Source organism: Bombina bombina, chromosome 7 (assembly GCF_027579735.1).
Source record: "Bombina bombina isolate aBomBom1 chromosome 7, aBomBom1.pri, whole genome shotgun sequence".
NCBI lineage: Eukaryota > Metazoa > Chordata > Amphibia > Anura > Bombinatoridae > Bombina > Bombina bombina.
Genome location: NC_069505.1, coordinates 259,949,973 through 259,974,071, shown reverse-complemented (window position 1 = coordinate 259,974,071; position 24,099 = coordinate 259,949,973). Strand labels below are relative to the sequence as shown.

General features: G+C 40.0%; 1 protein-coding gene across 1 annotated transcript in view; it reads right to left on the bottom strand.

The window, feature by feature from the left end:
* COL7A1 (collagen type VII alpha 1 chain) overlaps positions 1-24,099 on the bottom strand; it is a 398,512-nt gene that overhangs the window by 86,838 nt on the left and 287,575 nt on the right. Inside the window, exons 70-72 of the mRNA XM_053689357.1 lie at positions 22,811-22,846; positions 22,686-22,733; positions 2,520-2,555 (exon numbers count right to left, since the gene is read on the bottom strand). Of these exons, the coding sequence (XP_053545332.1) occupies positions 2,520-2,555; positions 22,686-22,733; positions 22,811-22,846 (120 nt within the window). The remainder of the gene's footprint in view (positions 1-2,519; positions 2,556-22,685; positions 22,734-22,810; positions 22,847-24,099) is intronic.

Genomic DNA, 24,099 nt, shown 5'->3' with positions numbered 1-24,099 from the left:
GATTGGCTGATAGAATTCTATCAGCCAATCGGAATTGAAGGGACGCCATCTTGGATGGCGTCATTTAAAGGAACCGTCATTGTTGAAGAAGACTCCGGATGGAGAGGATGCTCCGCGTCGGATGTCTTGAAGATGGACCCGCTCCGCGCCGGATGGATGAAGATAGAAGATGCCGTCTGGATGAAGACTTCTGCCCGTCTGGAGGACCACTTCTGCCCGTCTGGAAGACCACTTTTGCCCGGTTGGGTGAAGAAGTCTCGCGGTAGGTTGATCTTCAAGGGGTTAGTGTTAGGTTTTTTTTAAGGGGGGATTGGGTGGGTTTTAGAGTAGGGTTGGTTGTGTGGGTGGTGGGTTTTAATGTTGGGGGGGGTATTTGTACTTTTTTTTACAGGTAAAAGAGCTGATTACTTTGGGGCAATGCCCTGCAAAAGGCCCTTTTAAGGGCTATTTGTAATTTAGTGTAGGGTAGGGCTTTTTTTTTATTTTGGGGGGCTGTTTTATTTTGTTAGGGGGATTAGAGTAGGTGTAATTAGTTTAAAAATCTTGTAATTATTTTATTATTTTCTGTAATTTAGTGGGTTTATTGTACTTTAGATAATTTTATTTAATTGTAAGTAATTGTATTTACTTTAGGTAATTCATTTAATTGTAGTGTAGTGTTAGTTGTAATTGTAACTTAGGTTAGGTTTTATTTTACAGGTAAATGTGTCTTTATTTTAACTAGGTAGTTATGAAATAGTTAATAACTATTTAATAACTATTGTACCTAGTTAAAATAAATACACAGTTGCCTGTAAAATAAAACTAAACCCTAAACTAGCTACAATGGAACTATTAGTTATATTGTAGCTAGCTTAGGGTTTATTTTATAGGTAAGTATTTAGTTTTAAATAGGAATTATTTAGTTAATTGTAGTAATTTTATTTAGATTTATTGTAATTATATTTAAGTTAGGGGGGGGGGTTAGGGTTAGACTTAGGTTTAGGGGTTAATAACTTTATTATAGTGGTGGCGACGTTGTTGGCGGCAGATTAGGGGTTAATAAACGTAGTTAGGTTGCAGCGACATTGGGGGCGGCAGATTAAGGGTTAATAAATATAATGTAGGGTTCGGCGATGTTGGGGGCAGCAGATTAGGGGTTCATAACTATAATGTAGGTGGCGGCGATGTCTGGAGCGGCAGATTAGGGGTTAATAATGTAATGCAGGTGTCAGCGATGTCGGGGGTGGCAGATTAGGGGTTAATAAGTTTAAGATTAGGGGTGTTTACACTCGGGGTTCATGTTAGGGTGTTAGGTGTAGACATAACTTTTATTTCCCCATAGGAATCAATGGGGCTGTGTTAGGAGCTTTACGCTGCTTTTTTGCAGGTGTTAGGTTTTTTTCAGCCAGCTCTCCCCCATTGATTTCTATGGGGATATCGTGCACGAGCACGTTTTAGCAGCTCACCGCTAACGTAAGCAGCGCTGGTATTGAGGTGAGATGTGGAGCAAAATTTTGCTCTTCGCTCACTTTTTTGCGGTTAACGCCGAGTTTCTAAAAACCCGTAATACTGTCTGTAAGTGAGCGGTGAGCATAAACTGCTCGTTAGCACTTCACAGCTTCTAACGCAAAACTTGTAATCTAGGTGATTGTTAGTGACATTGTTAGTGACATCACAGGGCATTCTAAGTGACATTGTAAGTGGCATTGCTAGTGACATCACAGGGCATTGTGAGTGACATTGTGACATCACAGGGCATTGTAAGTGACATTGTGAGAGACATTGTTAGTGACATTGTAAGTGACATCACAGGGTATTGTAAGTGACATTGTTAGTGATATCACAGGGCATTTTGAGAAACATTGTAAGAGACATCACAGGGCATTGTAAGTGACATTTTAAGTGACATCGCAGGGCACTGTAAGTAACATTGTGAGTGACATTGTGACATCACAGGGCATTGTAAGTGACATTGTTAGTGACATCACAGGGCATTGTGAGTGACATTGTTAGTTACATTGTTAGTGACATCACAGGGCATTGTAAGTGACATTGTGAGTGACATCACAGGGTATTGTAAATGACATTGTGAGTGACATTGTGACATCACAGGGCATTGTAAGTGACATTGTTAGTGACATCACAGGGTATTGTGAGTGACATTGTTAGTTACATTGTTAGTGACATCACAGGGCATTGTAAGTGACATTGTGAGTGACATCACAGGGCATTGTAAGTGACATTGTTAGTGACATCACAGGGCATTGTGAGTGACATTGTTAGTTACATTGTTAGTAACATCACAGGGCATTGTAAGTGACATTGTGAGTGACATCACAGGGCATTGTAAGTGACATTGTGAGTGACATCACAGGGCATTGTGAGTGACATTGTTAGTGACATCACAGGGCATTGTGAGTGACATTGTTAGTGACATCACAGGGCATTGTAAGTGACATTGTGAGTAATTAGCAGCTTTACACACAACACAAATGAAAATAACCAGACTGCAGTAAAATGTTTCTCTTTTATTTTACCTTAATCCCGTAGGCGTTCAGGGCTTTTTCTACATTCTAAAAGAAACAACATAAACACAGTGAGTAGTTTTAGCAGCTGCTAAATAAATGATTAGGTATTTACCAGTAATAGTAAAGACTGTAATGTGTATAAAGGTTTGTGTGACTAATAATGAGTCTGTTACACACATAGTTAATCATATCACATTATTAAATTATTTGTAATGAACATTAAACCACATGTTTATCTTCCATCTTGTTGGCTTTTGTAATAGCCAGGAGCCACACAAAGGGGCCTATCTATCAAGCTCCTTCAGGCTCGCCAAAAACACCAGTTATGAAGCAGCGGTCTAAAGACCGCTGCTCCATAACCTTTTCCGCCTGCTCTGAGCAGGCGGACAGACATCGCCGCAATTCAACCCGATCGAATACGATCGGGTTGATTGACACTCCCCTGCTAGCGGCCGATTGCCCGTGAATCTGCAGGGGGCGGCGTTGCACCAGCAGTTCACAAGAGCTGCTGGTGCAAAGCTGAATTCAGCGAGGTTTGTCGGACATGATCTGCAATGTCGGACCATGTCCGACAGGCCTTTCATAAATAGGGGCCAAAGGGTTAAACAACTGCATCCCACTTCTAAACTTAGCAATAATAAAATTCATAGAATTTAAAGGGACGTGGAAGTCAAAATAACACTTTCAGGATTCATAGAGAGAGCACAATTAATACATAAAAACTTTCTAATGTGCTTCTGTTATAAAATTTACCTTAAAGGGACACTGAACCCACATTTTTTTTTCTTTAATGATTCAGATAGAGCAGCAATTTTAAGCAACTTTCTAATTTACTATTTTTATTCATTTCTCTTTGTTCTCTTGGTATCTATATTTGAAAAAGCAGGAATGTAATCTTACGAGTCGGCCCATTTTAAGTTCAGCACCCTGGATAGTGCTTGCTGATTGGTGGCTACATTTAGCCAGCAATCAGAGAGCGCTATCCATGTTCTGAACCAAAGACGGGCTAGCTCCTAAGCTTACATTCCTGCCTTTTCTAATAAAGCTACCAAGAGAAAGAAGAAAATGTTTTCATAGGAGTAAATTAGAAAGTTGCGTTAAATTGCTGCTCTATTTGGTTTATGAAAGAAATAATTTGGGTTCAGTACCCCTTTAAACATAGCTCTTTCGTCGGCAGTGCTTGCAGTAATGTTTGTAACTATGTTATACATATAGTGCTCAAGCCCACCACAGTATCAACAAACAAGATCAATAGGTACTACATTTGATAACAGAAGTCAACTGGAAATTTGTTTTAACATTGTACACTTTTCTTTCATGTAATTAGCAAGAGTCCATGAGCTAGTGACGTATGGGATATACATTCCTACCAGGAGGGGCAAAGTTTCCCAAACCTCAAAATGCCTATAAATACACCCCTCACCACACCCACAATTCAGTTTTACAAACTTTGCCTCCTATGGAGGTGGTGAAGTAAGTTTGTGCTAGATTCTACGTTGATATGCGCTCCGCAGCAAGTTGGAGCCCGGTTTTCCTCTCAGCGTGCAGTGAATGTCAGAGGGATGTGAGGAGAGTATTGCCTATTTGAATGCAGTGATCTCCTTCTACGGGGTCTATTTCATAGGTTCTCTGTTATCGGTCGTAGAGATTCATCTCTTACCTCCCTTTTCAGATCGACGATATACTCTTATTTATATACCATTACCTCTGCTGATTCTCGTTTCAGTACTGGTTTGGCTTTCTACAAACATGTAGATGAGTGTCCTGGGGTAAGTAAATCTTATTTTCTGTGACACTCTAAGCTATGGTTGGGCACTTTGTTTATAAAGTTCTAAATATATGTATTCAAACATTTATTTGCCTTGACTCAGAATGTTCAACATTCCTTATTTTCAGACAGTCAGTTTCATATTTGGGATAATGCATTTGAATTAATCATTTTTTCTTACCTTCAAAAATTTGACTCTTTTTTCCCTGTGGGCTGTTAGGCTCGCGGGGGCTGAAAATGCTTCATTTTATTGCGTCATTCTTGGCGCAGACTTTTTTGGCGCAAAAAATCTTTTCCGTTTCCGGCGTCATACGTGTCGCCGGAAGTTGCGTCATTTTTTGACGTTATTTTGCGCCAAAAATGTCGGTGTTCGGAAGTGGCGTCATTTTTGGCGCCAAAAGCATTTAGGCGCCAAATAATGTGGGCGTCTTATTTGGCGCTAAAAAAATATGGGCGTCGCTTTTGTCTCCACATTATTTAAGTCTCATTTTTCATTGCTTCTGGTTGCTAGAAGCTTGTTCTTTGGCATTTTTTCCCATTCCTGAAACTGTCATTTAAGGAATTTGATCAATTTTGCTTTATATGTTGTTTTTTCTCTTACATATTGCAAGATGTCTCACGTTGCATCTGAGTCAGAAGATACTTCAGGAAAATCGCTGTCTAGTGCTGGACCAACCAAAGCTAAGTGTATCTGCTGTAAACTTTTGGTAGCTATTCCTCCGGCTGTTGTTTGTATTAATTGTCATGACAAACTTGTTAATGCAGATAATATTTCCTTTAGTAAAGTACCATTGCCTGTTGCAGTTCCTTCAACATCTAAGGTGCAGAATGTTCCTGATAACATAAGAGATTTTGTTTCTGAATCCATCAAGAAGGCTATGTCTGTTATTTCTCCTCCTAGTAAACATAAAAAATCTTTTAAAACTTCTCTCCCTACAGATGAATTTTTAAATGAACATCATCATTCTGATTCTGATGATTCTTCTGGTTCAGAGGATTCTGTCTCAGAGATTGATGCTGATAAATCTTCATATTTATTTAAAATGGAATTTATTCGTTCTTTACTTAAAGAAGTACTAATTGCTTTAGAAATAGAGGATTCTGGTCCTCTTGATACTAATTCTAAACGTTTAGATAAGGTATTTAAATCTCCTGTGGTTATTCCAGAAGTTTTTCCTGTTCCTAATGCTATTTCTGAAGTAATTTCCAAAGAATGGGATAAATTGGGTAATTCATTTACTCCTTCTAAACGTTTTAAGCAATTATATCCTGTGCCGTCTGACAGATTAGAATTTTGGGACAAAATCCCTAGAGTTGATGGGGCTATTTCTACCCTTGCTAAACGTACTACTATTCCTACGTCAGATGGTACTTCATTTAAGGATCCTTTAGATAGGAAAATTGAATCCTTTCTAAGAAAAGCTTATCTGTGTTCAGGTAATCTTCTTAGACCTGCTATATCATTGGCTGATGTTGCTGCAGCTTCAACTTTTTGGTTGGAAACTTTAGCGTAACAAGTATCAGATCATGATTCTCATAATATTATTCTTCTTCTTCAGCATGCTAATAATTTTATCTGTGATGCCATTTTTGATATTATTAGAGTTGATGTCAGGTTTATGTCTCTAGCTATTTTAGCTAGAAGAGCTTTATGGCTTAAGACTTGGAATGCTGATATGGCTTCTAAATCAACTCTACTTTCCATTTCTTTCCAGGGTAACAAATTATTTGGTTCTCAGTTGGATTCTATTATCTCAACTGTTACTGGTGGGAAAGGAACTTTTTTACCACAGGATAAAAAATCTAAGGGTAAAAACAGGGCTAATAATCATTTTCGTTCCTTTCATTTCAACAAAGAACAAAAGCCTGATCCTTCATCCTCAGGAGCAGTTTCAGTTTGGAAACCATCTCCAGTCTGGAATAAATCCAAGCCTGCTAGAAAGGCAAAGCCTGCTTCTAAGTCCACATGAAGGTGCGGCCCTCATTCCAGCTCAGCTGGTAGGGGGCAGGTTACGTTTTTTTCAAAGAAATTTGGTTCAATTCTGTTCACAATCTTTGGATTCAGAACATTGTTTCAGAAGGGTACAGAATTGGTTTCAAGATGAGACCTCCTGCAAAGAGATTTTTTCTTTCCCGTGTCCCAGTAAATCCAGTGAAAGCTCAAGCATTTCTGAATTGTGTTTCAGATCTAGAGTTGGCTGGAGTAATTATGCCAGTTCCAGTTCCGGAACAGGGGATGGGGTTTTATTCAAATCTCTTCATTGTACCAAAGAAGGAGAATTCCTTCAGACCAGTTCTGGATCTAAAAATATTGAATCGTTATGTAAGGATACCTATGTTCAAAATGGTAACTGTAAGGGCTATCTTGCCTTTTGTTCAGCAAGGGCATTATATGTCCACAATAGATTTACAGGATGCATATCTGCATATTCCGATTCATCCAGATCATTATCAGTTCCTGAGATTCTCTTTTCTGGACAAGCATTACCAGTTTGTGGCTCTGCCGTTTGGCCTAGCTACAGCTCCAAGAATTTTTACAAAGGTTCTCGGTGCCCTTCTGTCTGTAATCAGAGAACAGGGTATTGTGGTATTTCCTTATTTGGACGATATCTTGGTACTTGCTCAGTCTTTACATTTAGCAGAATCTCATACGAATCGACTTGTGTTGTTTCTTCAAGATCATGGTTGGAGGATCAATTTACCAAAAAGTTCATTGATTCCTCGGACAAGGGTGACCTTTCTTGGTTTCCAGATAGATTCAGTGTCCATGACTCTGTCTTTAACAGACAAGAGACGTCTAAAATTGATTTCAGCTTGTCGAAACCTTCAGTCACAATCATTCCCTTCGGTAGCCTTATGCATGGAAATTCTAGGTCTTATGACTGCTGCATCGGACGCGATCCCCTTTGCTCGTTTTCACATGCGACCTCTTCAGCTCTGTATGCTGAATCAATGGTGCAAGGATTACACAAAGATATCTCAAATAATATCTTTAAAACCGATTGTACGACACTCTCTAACGTGGTGGACAGATCACCATCGTTTAATTCAGGGGGCTTCTTTTGTGCTTCCGACCTGGACTGTAATTTCAACAGATGCAAGTCTCACGGGTTGGGGAGCTGTGTGGGGATCTCTGACGGCACAAGGAGTTTGGGAATCTCAGGAGGTGAGATTACCGATCAATATTTTGGAACTTCATGCAATTTTCAGAGCTCTTCAGTTTTGGCCTCTTCTGAAGAGAGAATCGTTCATTTGTTTTCAGACAGACAATGTCACAACTGTGGCATACATCAATCATCAAGGAGGGACTCACAGTCCTCTGGCTATGAAAGAAGTATCTCGAATTCTGGTTTGGGCGGAATCCAGCTCCTGTCTAATCTCTGCGGTTCATATCCCAGGTATAGACAATTGGGAAGCGGATTATCTCAGTCGCCAAACGTTGCATCCGGGCGAATGGTCTCTTCACCCAGAGGTATTTCTTCAGATTGTTCAAATGTGGGAACTTCCAGAAATAGATCTGATGGCGTCTCATCTAAACAAGAAACTTCCCAGGTATCTGTCCAGATCCCGGGATCCTCAGGCGGAGGCAGTGGATGCATTATCACTTCCTTGGAAGTATCATCCTGCCTATATCTTTCCGCCTCTAGTTCTTCTTCCAAGAGTAATCTCCAAGATTCTGAAGGAATGCTCGTTTGTTCTGCTGGTAGCTCCGGCATGGCCTCACAGGTTTTGGTATGCGGATCTGGTCCGGATGGCCTCTTGCCAACCGTGGACTCTTCCGTTAAGACCTGACCTTCTGTCGCAAGGTCCTTTTTTCCATCAGGATCTGAAATCCTTAAATTTAAAGGTATGGAGATTGAACGCTTGATTCTTGGTCAAAGAGGTTTCTCTGACTCTGTGATTAATACTATGTTACAGGCGCGTAAATCTGTATTTAGAGAGATATATTATAGAGTCTGGAAGACTTATATTTCTTGGTGTCTTTCTCATCATTTTTCTTGGCATTCTTTTAGAATACCGAGAATTTTACAGTTTCTTCAGGATGGTTTAGATAAGGGTTTGTCCGCAAGTTTCTTGAAAGGTCAAATCTCTGCTCTTTCTGTTCTTTTTCACAGAAAGATTGCTATTCTTCCTGATATTCATTGTTTTGTACAAGCTTTGGTTCGTATAAAACCTGTCATTAAGTCAATTTCTCCTCCTTGGAGTTTGAATTTGGTTCTGGGGGCTCTTCAAGCTCCTCCGTTTGAACCTATGCATTCATTGGACATTAAATTACTTTCTTGGAAAGTTTTGTTCCTTTTGGCAATCTCTTCTGCCAGAAGAGTTTCTGAATTATCTGCTCTTTCTTGTGAGTCTCCTTTTCTGATTTTTCATCAGGATAAGGCGGTGTTGCAAACTTCTTTTGATTTTTTACCTAAAGTTGTGAATTCCAACAACATTAGTAGAGAAATTGTGGTTCCTTCATTATGTCCTAATCCTAAGAATTCTAAGGAGAAATCGTTGCATTCTTTGGATGTTGTTAGAGCTTTGAAATATTATGTTGAAGCTACTAAGTCTTTCCGTAAGACTTCTAGTCTATTTGTTATCTTTTCCGGTTCTAGAAAAGGCCAGAAAGCTTCTGCCATTTCTTTGGCATCTTGGTTGAAATCTTTAATTCATCTTGCCTATGTTGAGTCGGGTAAAACTCCGCCTCAGAGGATTACAGCTCATTCTACTAGGTCAGTTTCTACTTCCTGGGTGTTTAGGAATGAAGCTTCGATTGATCAGATTTGCAAAGCAGCAACTTGGTCCTCTTTGCATACTTTTACTAAATTCTACCATTTTGATGTATTTTCTTCTTCTGAAGCAGTTTTTGGTAGAAAAGTACTTCAGGCAGCGGTTTCAGTTTGAATCTTCTGCTTATGTTTTTCATTAAACTTTATTTTGGGTGTGGATTATTTTCAGCAGGAATTGGCTGTCTTTATTTTATCCCTCCCTCTCTAGTGACTCTTGTGTGGAAAGATCCACATCTTGGGTAATCATTATCCCATACGTCACTAGCTCATGGACTCTTGCTAATTACATGAAAGAAAACATAATTTATGTAAGAACTTACCTGATAAATTCATTTCTTTCATATTAGCAAGAGTCCATGAGGCCCGCCCTTTTTTTGTGGTGGTTATGATTTTTGTATAAAGCACAATTATTCCAATTCCTTATTTTATATGCTTTTGCACTTTTTTATCACCCCACTTCTTGGCTATTCGTTAAACTGAATTGTGGGTGTGGTGAGGGGTGTATTTATAGGCATTTTGAGGTTTGGGAAACTTTGCCCCTCCTGGTAGGAATGTATATCCCATACGTCACTAGCTCATGGACTCTTGCTAATATGAAAGAAATGAATTTATCAGGTAAGTTCTTACATAAATTATGTTTTTTTTAATTATAAAAGTTTCATTTTGATTTCCATGTCCGTATCACTTTCGCTACCACTGTTCAGCAGCATACGCACATATGCTGCAATGCACCAAAATTCCAACACCGCGGCTGCTCGTTGGCAGTAGCTTGTATGACACAAATGGAGTCATTCTTAAAAAAAGGAACTCCAGCCTTGGCAGATTTCATAAAAGGAAGACCTTTATTATACCTTGGTCCACACAAAAACAACGTTTCAGACCTGTGCTAGGTCCTTAGTCATGTCATGGCGTCATCACAGATACGATACATGACACTACTGGTCTCTGAGCAGGGTGGTATTTGAGTGATGGTGCCCTGGAGCATATGTGCGTATGTCACAGAAAGAGTCCACATGAAGGTGCGGCCCTCATTCCAGCTCAGCTGGTAGGGGGCAGGTTACGTTTTTTCAAAGAAATTTGGTTCAATTCTGTTCACAATCTTTGGATTCAGAACATTGTTTCAGAAGGGTACAGAATTGGTTTCAAGATGAGACCTCCTGCAAAGAGATTTTTTCTTTCCCGTGTCCCAGTAAATCCAGTGAAAGCTCAAGCATTTCTGAATTGTGTTTCAGATCTAGAGTTGGCTGGAGTAATTATGCCAGTTCCAGTTCCGGAACAGGGGATGGGGTTTTATTCAAATCTCTTCATTGTACCAAAGAAGGAGAATTCCTTCAGACCAGTTCTGGATCTAAAAATATTGAATCGTTATGTAAGGATACCTACGTTCAAAATGGTAACTGTAAGGACTATCTTGCCTTTTGTTCAGCAAGGGCATTATATGTCCACAATAGATTTACAGGATGCATATCTGCATATTCCGATTCATCCAGATCATTATCAGTTCCTGAGATTCTCTTTTCTGGACAAGCATTACCAGTTTGTGGCTCTGCCGTTTGGCCTAGCTAGAGCTCCAAGAATTTTTACAAAGGTTCTCGTGCCCTTCTGTCTGTAATCAGAGAACAGGGTATTGTGGTATTTCCTTATTTGGACGATATCTTGGTACTTGCTCAATCTTTACATTTAGCAGAATCTCATACGAATCGACTTGTGTTGTTTCTTCAAGATCATGGTTGGAGGATCAATTTACCAAAAAGTTCATTGATTCCTCGGACAAGGGTAACCTTTCTGGGTTTCCAGATAGATTCAGTGTCCATGACTCTGTCTTTAACAGACAAGAGACGTCTAAAATTGATTTCAGCTTGTCGAAACCTTCAGTCACAATCATTCCCTTCGGTAGCCTTATGCATGGAAATTCTAGGTCTTATGACTGCTGCATCGGACGCGATCCCCTTTGCTCGTTTTCACATGCGACCTCTTCAGCTCTGTATGCTGAATCAATGGTGCAAGGATTACACAAAGATATCTCAAATAATATCTTTAAAACCGATTATACGACACTCTCTAACGTGGTGGACAGATCACCATCGTTTAATTCAGGGGGCTTCTTTTGTGCTTCCGACCTGGACTGTAATTTCAACAGATGCAAGTCTCACGGGTTGGGGAGCTGTGTGGGGATCTCTGACGGCACAAGGAGTTTGGGAATCTCAGGAGGTGAGATTACCGATCAATATTTTGGAACTTTGTGCAATTTTCAGAGCTCTTCAGTTTTGGCCTCTTCTGAAGAGAGAATCGCTCATTTGTTTTCAGACAGACAATGTCACAACTGTGGCATACATCAATCATCAAGGAGGGACTCACAGTCCTCTGGCTATGAAAGAAGTATCTCGAATTCTGGTTTGGGCAGAATCCAGCTCCTGTCTAATCTCTGCGGTTCATATCCCAGGTATAGACAATTGGGAAGCGGATTATCTCAGTCGCCAAACGTTGCATCCGGGCGAATGGTCTCTTCACCCAGAGGTATTTCTTCAGATTGTTCAAATGTGGGAACTTCCAGAAATAGATCTGATGGCGTCTCATCTAAACAAGAAACTTCCCAGGTATCTGTCCAGATCCCGGGATCCTCAGGCGGAGGCAGTGGATGCATTATCACTTCCTTGGAAGTATCATCCTGCCTATATCTTTCCGCCTCTAGTTCTTCTTCCAAGAGTAATCTCCAAGATTCTGAAGGAATGCTCGTTTGTTCTGCTGGTAGCTCCGGCATGGCCTCACAGGTTTTGGTATGCGGATCTGGTCCGGATGGCCTCTTGCCAACCGTGGACTCTTCCGTTAAGACCTGACCTTCTGTCGCAAGGTCCTTTTTTTATCAGGATCTGAAATCCTTAAATTTAAAGGTATGGAGATTGAACGCTTGATTCTTGGTCAAAGAGGTTTCTCTGACTCTGTGATTAATACTATGTTACAGGCGCGTAAATCTGTATCTAGAGAGATATATTATAGAGTCTGGAAGACTTATATTTCTTGGTGTCTTTCTCATCATTTTTCTTGGCATTCTTTTAGAATACCGAGAATTTTACAGTTTCTTCAGGATGGTTTAGATAAGGGTTTGTCCGCAAGTTTCTTGAAAGGTCAAATCTCTGCTCTTTCTGTTCTTTTTCACAGAAAGATTGCTATTCTTCCTGATATTCATTGTTTTGTACAAGCTTTGGTTCGTATAAAACCTGTCATTAAGTCAATTTCTCCTCCTTGGAGTTTGAATTTGGTTCTGGGGGCTCTTCAAGCTCCTCCGTTTGAACCTATGCATTCATTGGACATTAAATTACTTTCTTGGAAAGTTTTGTTCCTTTTGGCAATCTCTTCTGCCAGAAGAGTTTCTGAATTATCTGCTCTTTCTTGTGAGTCTCCTTTTCTGATTTTTCATCAGGATAAGGCGGTGTTGCAAACTTCTTTTGATTTTTTACCTAAAGTTGTGAATTCCAACAACATTAGTAGAGAAATTGTGGTTCCTTCATTATGTCCTAATCCTAAGAATTCTAAGGAGAAATCGTTGCATTCTTTGGATGTTGTTAGAGCTTTGAAATATTATGTTGAAGCTACTAAGTCTTTCCGTAAGACTTCTAGTCTATTTGTTATCTTTTCCGGTTCTAGAAAAGGCCAGAAAGCTTCTGCCATTTCTTTGGCATCTTGGTTGAAATCTTTAATTCATCTTGCCTATGTTGAGTCGGGTAAAACTCCGCCTCAGAGGATTACAGCTCATTCTACTAGGTCAGTTTCTACTTCCTGGGTGTTTAGGAATGAAGCTTCGATTGATCAGATTTGCAAAGCAGCAACTTGGTCCTCTTTGCATACTTTTACTAAATTCTACCATTTTGATGTATTTTCTTCTTCTGAAGCAGTTTTTGGTAGAAAAGTACTTCAGGCAGCGGTTTCAGTTTGAATCTTCTGCTTATGTTTTTCATTAAACTTTATTTTGGGTGTGGATTATTTTCAGCAGGAATTGGCTGTCTTTATTTTATCCCTCCCTCTCTAGTGACTCTTGTGTGGAAAGATCCACATCTTGGGTAATCATTATCCCATACGTCACTAGCTCATGGACTCTTGCTAATTACATGAAAGAAAACATAATTTATGTAAGAACTTACCTGATAAATTCATTTCTTTCATATTAGCAAGAGTCCATGAGGCCCGCCCTTTTTTTGTGGTGGTTATGATTTTTGTATAAAGCACAATTATTCCAATTCCTTATTTTATATGCTTTTGCACTTTTTTATCACCCCACTTCTTGGCTATTCATTAAACTGAATTGTGGGTGTGGTGAGGGGTGTATTTATAGGCATTTTGAGGTTTGGGAAACTTTGCCCCTCCTGGTAGGAATGTATATCCCATACGTCACTAGCTCATGGACTCTTGCTAATATGAAAGAAATTAATTTATCAGGTAAGTTCTTACATAAATTATGTTTTTTTTAATTATAAAAGTTTCATTTTGATTTCCATGTCCGTATCACTTTCGCTACCACTGTTCAGCAGCATACGCACATATGCTGCAATGCACCAAAATTCCAACACCGCGGCTGCTCGTTGGCAGTAGCTTGTATGACACAAATGGAGTCATTCTTAAAAAAAGGAACTCCAGCCTTGGCAGATTTCATAAAAGGAAGACCTTTATTATACCTTGGCCCACACAAAAACAACGTTTCAGACCTGTGCTAGGTCCTTAGTCATGTCATGGCGTCATCACAGATACGATACATGACACTACTGGTCTCTGAGCAGGGTGGTATTTGAGTGATGGTGCCCGGGAGCATATGTGCGTATGTCACAGAAAGAGTCCACATGAAGGTGCGGCCCTCATTCCAGCTCAGCTGGTAGGGGGCAGGTTACGTTTTTTCAAAGAAATTTGGTTCAATTCTGTTCACAATCTTTGGATTCAGAACATTGTTTCAGAAGGGTACAGAATTGGTTTCAAGATGAGACCTCCTGCAAAGAGATTTTTTCTTTCCCGTGTCCCAGTAAATCCAGTGAAAGCTCAAGCATTTCTGAATTGTGTTTCAGATCTAGAGTTGGCTGGAGTAATTATGCCAGTTCCAGTTCCGGAACAGGGGATGGGGTTTTATTCAAATCTCTTCATTGTACCAAAGAAGGAGAATTCCTTCAGACCAGTTCTGGATCTAAAAATATTGAATCGTTATGTAAGGATACCTACGTTCAAAATGGTAACTGTAAGGACTATCTTGCCTTTTGTTCAGCAAGGGCATTATATGTCCACAATAGATTTACAGGATGCATATCTGCATATTCCGATTCATCCAGATCATTATCAGTTCCTGAGATTCTCTTTTCTGGACAAGCATTACCAGTTTGTGGCTCTGCCGTTTGGCCTAGCTACAGCTCCAAGAATTTTTACAAAGGTTCTCGTGCCCTTCTGTCTGTAATCAGAGAACAGGGTATTGTGGTATTTCCTTATTTGGACGATATCTTGGTACTTGCTCAATCTTTACATTTAGCAGAATCTCATACGAATCGACTTGTGTTGTTTCTTCAAGATCATGGTTGGAGGATCAATTTACCAAAAAGTTCATTGATTCCTCGGACAAGGGTAACCTTTCTGGGTTTCCAGATAGATTCAGTGTCCATGACTCTGTCTTTAACAGACAAGAGACGTCTAAAATTGATTTCAGCTTGTCGAAACCTTCAGTCACAATCATTCCCTTCGGTAGCCTTATGCATGGAAATTCTAGGTCTTATGACTGCTGCATCGGACGCGATCCCCTTTGCTCGTTTTCACATGCGACCTCTTCAGCTCTGTATGCTGAATCAATGGTGCAAGGATTACACAAAGATATCTCAAATAATATCTTTAAAACCGATTATACGACACTCTCTAACGTGGTGGACAGATCACCATCGTTTAATTCAGGGGGCTTCTTTTGTGCTTCCGACCTGGACTGTAATTTCAACAGATGCAAGTCTCACGGGTTGGGGAGCTGTGTGGGGATCTCTGACGGCACAAGGAGTTTGGGAATCTCAGGAGGTGAGATTACCGATCAATATTTTGGAACTTTGTGCAATTTTCAGAGCTCTTCAGTTTTGGCCTCTTCTGAAGAGAGAATCGTTCATTTGTTTTCAGACAGACAATGTCACAACTGTGGCATACATCAATCATCAAGGAGGGACTCACAGTCCTCTGGCTATGAAAGAAGTATCTCGAATTCTGGTTTGGGCGGAATCCAGCTCCTGTCTAATCTCTGCGGTTCATATCCCAGGTATAGACAATTGGGAAGCGGATTATCTCAGTCGCCAAACGTTGCATCCGGGCGAATGGTCTCTTCACCCAGAGGTATTTCTTCAGATTGTTCAAATGTGGGAACTTCCAGAAATAGATCTGATGGCGTCTCATCTAAACAAGAAACTTCCCAGGTATCTGTCCAGATCCCGGGATCCTCAGGCGGAGGCAGTGGATGCATTATCACTTCCTTGGAAGTATCATCCTGCCTATATCTTTCCGCCTCTAGTTCTTCTTCCAAGAGTAATCTCCAAGATTCTGAAGGAATGCTCGTTTGTTCTGCTGGTAGCTCCGGCATTGCCTCACAGGTTTTGGTATGCGGATCTGGTCCGGATGGCCTCTTGCCAACCGTGGACTCTTCCGTTAAGACCAGACCTTCTGTCGCAAGGTCCTTTTTTCCATCAGGATCTGAAATCCTTAAATTTAAAGGTATGGAGATTGAACGCTTGATTCTTGGTCAAAGAGGTTTCTCTGACTCTGTGATTAATACTATGTTACAGGCGCGTAAATCTGTATCTAGAGAGATATATTATAGAGTCTGGAAGACTTATATTTCTTGGTGTCTTTCTCATCATTTTTCTTGGCATTCTTTTAGAATACCGAGAATTTTACAGTTTCTTCAGGATGGTTTAGATAAGGGTTTGTCCGCAAGTTCCTTGAAAGGTCAAATCTCTGCTCTTTCTGTTCTTTTTCACAGAAAGATTGCTATTCTTCCTGATATTCATTGTTTTGTACAAGCTTTGGTTCGTATAAAACCTGTCATTAAGTCAATTTCTCCTCCTTGGAGTTTGAATTTGGTTCTGGGGGCTCTTCAAGCTCCTCCGTTTGAACCTATGCATTCATTGGACATTAAATTACTTTCTTGGAAAGTTTTGTTCCTTTTGGCAATCTCTTCTGCCAGAAGAGTTTCTTAATTATCTGCTCTTTCTTGTGAGTCTCCTTTTCTGATTTTTCATCAGGATAAGGCGGTGTTGCGAACTTCTTTTGATTTTTTACCTAAAGTTGTGAATTCCAACAACATTAGTAGAGAAATTGTGGTTCCTTCATTATGTCCTAATCCTAAGAATTCTAAGGAGAAATCGTTGCATTCTTTGGATGTTGTTAGAGCTTTGAAATATTATGTTGAAGCTACTAAGTCTTTCCGTAAGACTTCTAGTCTATTTGTTATCTTTTCCGGTTCTAGAAAAGGCCAGAAAGCTTCTGCCATTTCTTTGGCATCTTGGTTGAAATCTTTAATTCATCTTGCCTATGTTGAGTCGGGTAAAACTCCGCCTCAGAGGATTACAGCTCATTCTACTAGGTCAGTTTCTACTTCCTGTGTGTTTAGGAATGAAGCTTCGATTGATCAGATTTGCAAAGCAGCAACTTGGTCCTCTTTGCATACTTTTACTAAATTCTACCATTTTGATGTATTTTCTTCTTCTGAAGCAGTTTTTGGTAGAAAAGTACTTCAGGCAGCGGTTTCAGTTTGAATCTTCTGCTTATGTTTTTCATTAAACTTTATTTTGGGTGTGGATTATTTTCAGCAGGAATTGGCTGTCTTTATTTTATCCCTCCCTCTCTAGTGACTCTTGTGTGGAAAGATCCACATCTTGGGTAATCATTATCCCATACGTCACTAGCTCATGGACTCTTGCTAATTACATGAAAGAAAACATAATTTATGTAAGAACTTACCTGATAAATTCATTTCTTTCATATTAGCAAGAGTCCATGAGGCCCGCCCTTTTTTTGTGGTGGTTATGATTTTTGTATAAAGCACAATTATTCCAATTCCTTATTTTATATGCTTTTGCACTTTTTTATCACCCCACTTCTTGGCTATTCGTTAAACTGAATTGTGGGTGTGGTGAGGGGTGTATTTATAGGCATTTTGAGGTTTGGGAAACTTTGCCCCTCCTGGTAGGAATGTATATCCCATACGTCACTAGCTCATGGACTCTTGCTAATATGAAAGAAATGAATTTATCAGGTAAGTTCTTACATAAATTATGTTTTTTTTAATTATAAAAGTTTCATTTTGATTTCCATGTCCGTATCACTATCGCTACCACTGTTCAACAGCATACGCACATATGCTGCAATGCACCAAAATTCCAACACCGCGGCTGCTCGTTGGCAGTAGCTTGTATGACACAAATGGAGTCATTCTTAAAAAAAGGAACTCCAGCCTTGGCAGATTTCATAAAAGGAAGACCTTTATTATACCTTGGTCCACACAAAAACAACGTTTCAGACCTGTGCTAGGTCCTTAGTCATGTCATGGCGTCATCACAGATACGATACATGACACTACTGGTCTCTGAGCAGGGTGGTATTTGAGTGATGGTGCCCGGGAGCATATGTGCGTATGTCACAGAAAGAGTCCACATGAAGGTACGGCCCTCATTCCAGCTCAGCTGGTAGGGGGCAGGTTACGTTTTTTCAAAGAAATTTGGTTCAATTCTGTTCACAATCTTTGGATTCAGAACATTGTTTCAGAAGGGTACAGAATTGGTTTCAAGATGAGACCTCCTGCAAAGAGATTTTTTCTTTCCCGTGTCCCAGTAAATCCAGTGAAAGCTCAAGCATTTCTGAATTGTGTTTCAGATCTAGAGTTGGCTGGAGTAATTATGCCAGTTCCAGTTCCGGAACAGGGGATGGGGTTTTATTCAAATCTCTTCATTGTACCAAAGAAGGAGAATTCCTTCAGACCAGTTCTGGATCTAAAAATATTGAATCGTTATGTAAGGATACCTACGTTCAAAATGGTAACTGTAAGGACTATCTTGCCTTTTGTTCAGCAAGGGCATTATATGTCCACAATAGATTTACAGGATGCATATCTGCATATTCCGATTCATCCAGATCATTATCAGTTCCTGAGATTCTCTTTTCTGGACAAGCATTACCAGTTTGTGGCTCTGCCGTTTGGCCTAGCTACAGCTCCAAGAATTTTTACAAAGGTTCTCGTGCCCTTCTGTCTGTAATCAGAGAACAGGGTATTGTGGTATTTCCTTATTTGGACGATATCTTGGTACTTGCTCAGTCTTTACATTTAGCAGAATCTCATATGAATCGACTTGTGTTGTTTCTTCAAGATCATGGTTGGAGGATCAATTTACCAAAAAGTTCATTGATTCCTCGGACAAGGGTAACCTTTCTGGGTTTCCAGATAGATTCAGTGTCCATGACTCTGTCTTTAACAGACAAGAGACGTCTAAAATTGATTTCAGCTTGTCGAAACCTTCAGTCACAATCATTCCCTTCGGTAGCCTTATGCATGGAAATTCTAGGTCTTATGACTGCTGCATCGGACGCGATCCCCTTTGCTCGTTTTCACATGCGACCTCTTCAGCTCTGTATGCTGAATCAATGGTGCAAGGATTACACAAAGATATCTCAAATAATATCTTTAAAACCGATTATACGACACTCTCTAACGTGGTGGACAGATCACCATCGTTTAATTCAGGGGGCTTCTTTTGTGCTTCCGACCTGGACTGTAATTTCAACAGATGCAAGTCTCACGGGTTGGGGAGCTGTGTGGGGATCTCTGACGGCACAAGGAGTTTGGGAATCTCAGGAGGTGAGATTACCGATCAATATTTTGGAACTTCGTGCAATTTTCAGAGCTCTTCAGTTTTGGCCTCTTCTGAAGAGAGAATCGTTCATTTGTTTTCAGACAGACAATGTCACAACTGTGGCATACATCAATCATCAAGGAGGGACTCACAGTCCTCTGGCTATGAAAGAAGTATCTCGAATTCTGGTTTGGGCGGAATCCAGCTCCTGTCTAATCTCTGCGGTTCATATCCCAGGTATAGACAATTGGGAAGCGGATTATCTCAGTCGCCAAACGTTGCATCCGGGCGAATGGTCTCTTCACCCAGAGGTATTTCTTCAGATTGTTCAAATGTGGGAACTTCCAGAAATAGATCTGATGGCGTCTCATCTAAACAAGAAACTTCCCAGGTATCTGTCCAGATCCCGGGATCCTCAGGCGGAGGCAGTGGATGCATTATCACTTCCTTGGAAGTATCATCCTGCCTATATCTTTCCGCCTCTAGTTCTTCTTCCAAGAGTAATCTCCAAGATTCTGAAGGAATGCTCGTTTGTTCTGCTGGTAGCTCCGGCATTGCCTCACAGGTTTTGGTATGCGGATCTGGTCCGGATGGCCTCTTGCCAACCGTGGACTCTTCCGTTAAGACCAGACCTTCTGTCGCAAGGTCCTTTTTTCCATCAGGATCTGAAATCCTTAAATTTAAAGGTATGGAGATTGAACGCTTGATTCTTGGTCAAAGAGGTTTCTCTGACTCTGTGATTAATACTATGTTACAGGCGCGTAAATCTGTATCTAGAGAGATATATTATAGAGTCTGGAAGACTTATATCTCTTGGTGTCTTTCTCATCATTTTTCTTGGCATTCTTTTAGAATACCGAGAATTTTACAGTTTCTTCAGGATGGTTTAGATAAGGGTTTGTCCGCAAGTTCCTTGAAAGGTCAAATCTCTGCTCTTTCTGTTCTTTTTCACAGAAAGATTGCTATTCTTCCTGATATTCATTGTTTTGTACAAGCTTTGGTTCGTATAAAACCTGTCATTAAGTCAATTTCTCCTCCTTGGAGTTTGAATTTGGTTCTGGGGGCTCTTTAAGCTCCTCCGTTTGAACCTATGCATTCATTGGACATTAAATTACTTTCTTGGAAAGTTTTGTTCCTTTTGGCAATCTCTTCTGCCAGAAGAGTTTCTGAATTATCTGCTCTTTCTTGTGAGTCTCCTTTTCTGATTTTTCATCAGGATAAGGCGGTGTTGCGAACTTCTTTTGATTTTTTACCTAAAGTTGTGAATTCCAACAACATTAGTAGAGAAATTGTGGTTCCTTCATTATGTCCTAATCCTAAGAATTCTAAGGAGAAATCGTTGCATTCTTTGGATGTTGTTAGAGCTTTGAAATATTATGTTGAAGCTACTAAGTCTTTCCGTAAGACTTCTAGTCTATTTGTTATCTTTTCCGGTTCTAGAAAAGGCCAGAAAGATTCTGCCATTTCTTTGGCATCTTGGTTGAAATCTTTTAATTCATCTTGCCTATGTTGAGTCGGGTAAAACTCCGCCTCAGAGGATTACAGCTCATTCTACTAGGTCAGTTTCTTCTTCCTGGGCGTTTAGGAATGAAGCTTCGATTGATCAGATTTGCAAAGCAGCAACTTGGTCCTCTTTGCATACTTTTACTAAATTCTACCATTTTGATGTATTTTCTTCTTCTGAAGCAGTTTTTGGTAGAAAAGTACTTCAGGCAGCGGTTTCAGTTTGAATCTTCTGCTTATGTTTTTCATTAAACTTTATTTTGGGTGTGGATTATTTTCAGCAGGAATTGGCTGTCTTTATTTTATCCCTCCCTCTCTAGTGACTCTTGTGTGGAAAGATCCACATCTTGGGTAATCATTATCCCATACGTCACTAGCTCATGGACTCTTGCTAATTACATGAAAGAAAACATAATTTATGTAAGAACTTACCTGATAAATTCATTTCTTTCATATTAGCAAGAGTCCATGAGGCCCGCCCTTTTTTTGTGGTGGTTATGATTTTTGTATAAAGCACAATTATTCCAATTCCTTATTTTATATGCTTTTGCACTTTTTTATCACCCCACTTCTTGGCTATTCGTTAAACTGAATTGTGGGTGTGGTGAGGGGTGTATTTATAGGCATTTTTAGGTTTGGGAAACTTTGCCCCTCCTGGTAGGAATGTATATCCCATACGTCACTAGCTCATGGACTCTTGCTAATATGAAAGAAATGAATTTATCAGGTAAGTTCTTACATAAATTATGTTTTTTTTAATTATAAAAGTTTCATTTTGATTTCCATGTCCGTATCACTTTCGCTACCACTGTTCAGCAGCATACGCACATATGCTGCAATGCACCAAAATTCCAACACCGCGGCTGCTCGTTGGCAGTAGCTTGTATGACACAAATGGAGTCATTCTTAAAAAAAGGAACTCCAGCCTTGGCAGATTTCATAAAAGGAAGACCTTTATTATACCTTGGTCCACACAAAAACAACGTTTCAGACCTGTGCTAGGTCCTTAGTCATGTCATGGCGTCATCACAGATACGATACATGATACTACTGGTCTCTGAGCAGGGTGGTATTTGAGTGATGGTGCCCGGGAGCATATGTGCGTATGTCACAGAAAGAGTGACAGCTTTTACTAGAAGAATTCTATCCAAAACTGAAATGCACTCACATATTTCAGTTTTCACCGTTATGTCCCTTTACTTTTGATTGATAGTTGCAGTTACTGTCAGTTGTTAACTTTACAAGTGAAATGTGATCTGGTGGCACACATTGCTTTATGGGCATTTAAACTTTACAATATTTAATCAACAAATATAATTGTAAAAATGACGTCTGGACATAACAGGACAGAAGGCAGTTTATGAGATCAGAAAGGATGGATTTGCAAAAGTCAAGGAGGAATATAATGAGCAATGGATTAAAATATAAGTTGTCTCTAGTGGCAAATTTTGGAAATGTTCTTAAGATGGACGTATTAGGAATTGGTCAAGGACTGGATGTAAGGAGTGGATGAAAGATCTGGATCAAGTGAAAACCCACAGGGTTTTAGAGTGATTTAAATGTAGGTATTGAGAAGACATCCAGCATTAGATCTATTAAAGACAGTTAGTCATTCAAATTAACAAGAAGGGGGACAGGTCTGGTGCAGCGAACGTTTGGGTATCATCAGTGTACAAATGATATTGAAACCCATGGGACTTTATTAAGCAATCTAGGGAACCAAGAACAAAGCCTTGTGGCACCCCAACAGAAAGTAGTAAAGAGGCAGAGGACGTGTCAGTGTAGGACAGACACAAGACACCATAGGAGACACAGGAGGAGAACCACAAGGGGCTGTGCCACAAATGGAGCATTTGAAGCAAGAGAGGAAAAGTATCAACGTCTGCAGACAAGTCCAGAAGGAGAAACGGCCTTTAGATCCTGAGGTCATTAGTAACCTTAGTGATTGCAATCTCTGTGGAGTGTTAGGGGTGAAAATGAGATTGCAAAGTATCAAGAAGGGAGTTTAATGTGAGGAAAGTGATAGACATTTATATAGTAGACTTTTCAGAAGTTCTGAGTAAAGGTTGAGGTTATGGGGGTTTAGTAAGTTTGTGAACAGTTGCTGGGGGTGGAGAGCGCTAGTGCGGTGATGGATTATTTTGTTTCTATCTTGGGCCTGAATTTAGTGTTTAAGGTGAGAAATAAAGAGCAATGAATTCACTTATAAGTTTTTGTGACCTGAACTGAAACATAAATCTCAGAGCATCTGTGCACTTTATTTAACAAGATAACAATCACTTACTGCCGCAGTCCCTGGATCCCCTTTCTGTCCTGTTTCTCCTGGCCGACCCTGATCACAAAATAAAGTGACGTTTAGTATTTGTAGTGGGAAGCAGAAATGTCTTTACAATTATTATCTTTACCGACCTGTTCGCCTCTGGGGCCGGCTTCTCCACGTTCACCCTAAAAATAAGAAATATTAAACTAAAATATTAATAAGGAACATTTAAAAGAGACAGTAAATCACAAAGACTATAATTAGCATATAGAGACATAGTCCATACATTTGTATTTACCTGCCATGTATAGCAATATTTAGCCTTGTGTATTGCGGTACTAAGCAATCACCAGCTTGCCAACATACACATAGGGGCTTGCACATATATACAGACACACATAGTGCCCTGCACACATATATAGACACACATCATGGATACACACACATAGAAGCTTGCACCCATATATACAGACACACACACATACACGCGCACACACACACAGAGGCTTGCACACATATACAGACACACATGCATACACACACATAGAGGCTTGCACACATATACAGACACACATGCATACACACACATAGAAGTTTGCACCCATATATACAGACACACATACATACACACACATAGAGGCTTGCTCACATTTACAGACACACATACATACACACACATAGAGGCTTGCACACATATACAGACACACATGCATACACACACATAGAGGCTTGCACCCATATATACAGACACACATACATACACACACATAGAGGCTTGCACACATATACAGACACACATAGAGGCTTGCACCCATATATACAGACACACATACATATACACACACATAGAGGCTTGCTCACATTTACAGACACACATACATACACACACATAGAGGCTTGCTCACATTTACAGACACACATGCATACACACACATAGAGGCTTGCTCACATATACAGACACACATGCATACACACACAAAGAGGCTTGCACACATATACAGACACACATGCATACACACACATAGAAGCTTGCACACATATACAGACACACATGCATACACACACATAGAAGCTTGCACCCATATATACAGACACACATACATACACACACATAGAAGCTTGCACACATATACAGACACACATGCATACACACACATAGAAGCTTGCACCCATATATACAGACACACATACATACATACACATAGAAGCTTGCACACATATACAGACACACATGCATACACACACATAGAGGCTTGCACCCATATATACAGACACATAGAGGCTTGCTCACATATACAGATACACATGCATATACACACATAGAGGCTTGCTCACATATGCAGACACACATGCATACACACACATAGAAGCTTGCACCCATATATACAGACACACATACATACACACACATAGAGGCTTGCTCACATATACAGACACA